The 964-nt window shown below is 29.5% G+C and overlaps 2 protein-coding genes across 2 annotated transcripts in view; one reads left to right on the top strand and one right to left on the bottom strand.

Annotated features, from left to right (window-relative positions):
- The window catches only part of LOC102677749, a 10,057-nt gene that overhangs the window by 2,888 nt on the left and 6,205 nt on the right, over positions 1 to 964 (top strand). Inside the window, exon 11 of the mRNA XM_031509769.1 lies at positions 3 to 76. Coding sequence (XP_031365629.1) covers positions 3 to 76 — 74 coding nt within the window. The remainder of the gene's footprint in view (positions 1 to 2; positions 77 to 964) is intronic.
- Positions 60 to 964, bottom strand: part of LOC116185434 (protein singed wings 2) — a 2,056-nt gene continuing 1,151 nt past the window's right edge. Inside the window, exons 4-7 of the mRNA XM_031509808.1 lie at positions 763 to 921; positions 493 to 603; positions 286 to 361; positions 60 to 194 (exon numbers count right to left, since the gene is read on the bottom strand). Of these exons, the coding sequence (XP_031365668.1) occupies positions 335 to 361; positions 493 to 603; positions 763 to 921 (297 nt within the window). The 3' untranslated portion in view covers positions 60 to 194; positions 286 to 334. The remainder of the gene's footprint in view (positions 195 to 285; positions 362 to 492; positions 604 to 762; positions 922 to 964) is intronic.

Here is a 964-nt window from a genome sequence, read left to right on the forward strand (position 1 = left end):
TCATAATATTATGGTATCTTAGTAACGATCCAAGGCAATTGACCGGTTTTCTTGAAAGACCAATAGTCGTAAAGTAATTTTCCAATGATTAAAAATATCAGAAATGCAAGAATAATATTTAAGATGTCCAAGGGATGGATTATAGAATCTTCATCGGAAGAAACGCAAATTTCACTGCGTTTCAAATCTCTTATCTTCAAAAATATATTTCAATCGTTTAGACATCTTGTTTTAAGAAAGAATTAATTAAAAAGAATTATTAATCTAATATAAAAGAAAACTTACAATTCTATCGGAATTATCATCCCCATTGTCAGGAGAACATCTGATATCGTTAATATCTTTTATTAGATTTGTATATCTAATGAGAAGATCCTATAAATTATTTAAACTTCAATATTTTCAATTCTTTATAATATTTTGTGATTTCTTTATATGTAAATAAAAAAAAAAGAAAGGGATAACCATGCTTTCATTGTCTTTATATTTTACCTGGAAACCTGGTGTAAAAAGGCAGTCGCATGTCCATGGATTTTTCCCAAGATACAAACTTACTGCATTTCCATTGTGTTGTAGTACATTTTCTAGAGCATACGTAGGAAGCTGAAAGAAGAAGAAGAAAAGTTTATCACTTCATAATCGCTTATTAAATCTTAATTAACATGCTAATCCACGTCGAATCCACTTAAATGCAAATCCCTTGGTTGTTTTTGTTTCAGTAACATGTTTTTCAATCATATAATCAAAAAATCAAATACAAACATCCGTTAGTTTGTTTCCACGAAGACTGAACAATCGAAAATGATCCATCCAACTAGATCCCTCCAATTGAACGATCGATTCGATTTTATTACCATCCAAATACAGGTCTATCACTCCCTTGTACACAGGATTCGTTGTAAGTGGCCTCAAATCCTTTATCTGCAATTGAAATCTTATTTTTCTTTTTTTTTTTTTTTTTTTT

The sequence above is a fragment of the Apis dorsata genome, unplaced genomic scaffold (assembly GCF_000469605.1).
Source record: "Apis dorsata unplaced genomic scaffold, Apis dorsata 1.3 scaffold_174, whole genome shotgun sequence".
Lineage (NCBI taxonomy): Eukaryota > Metazoa > Arthropoda > Insecta > Hymenoptera > Apidae > Apis > Apis dorsata.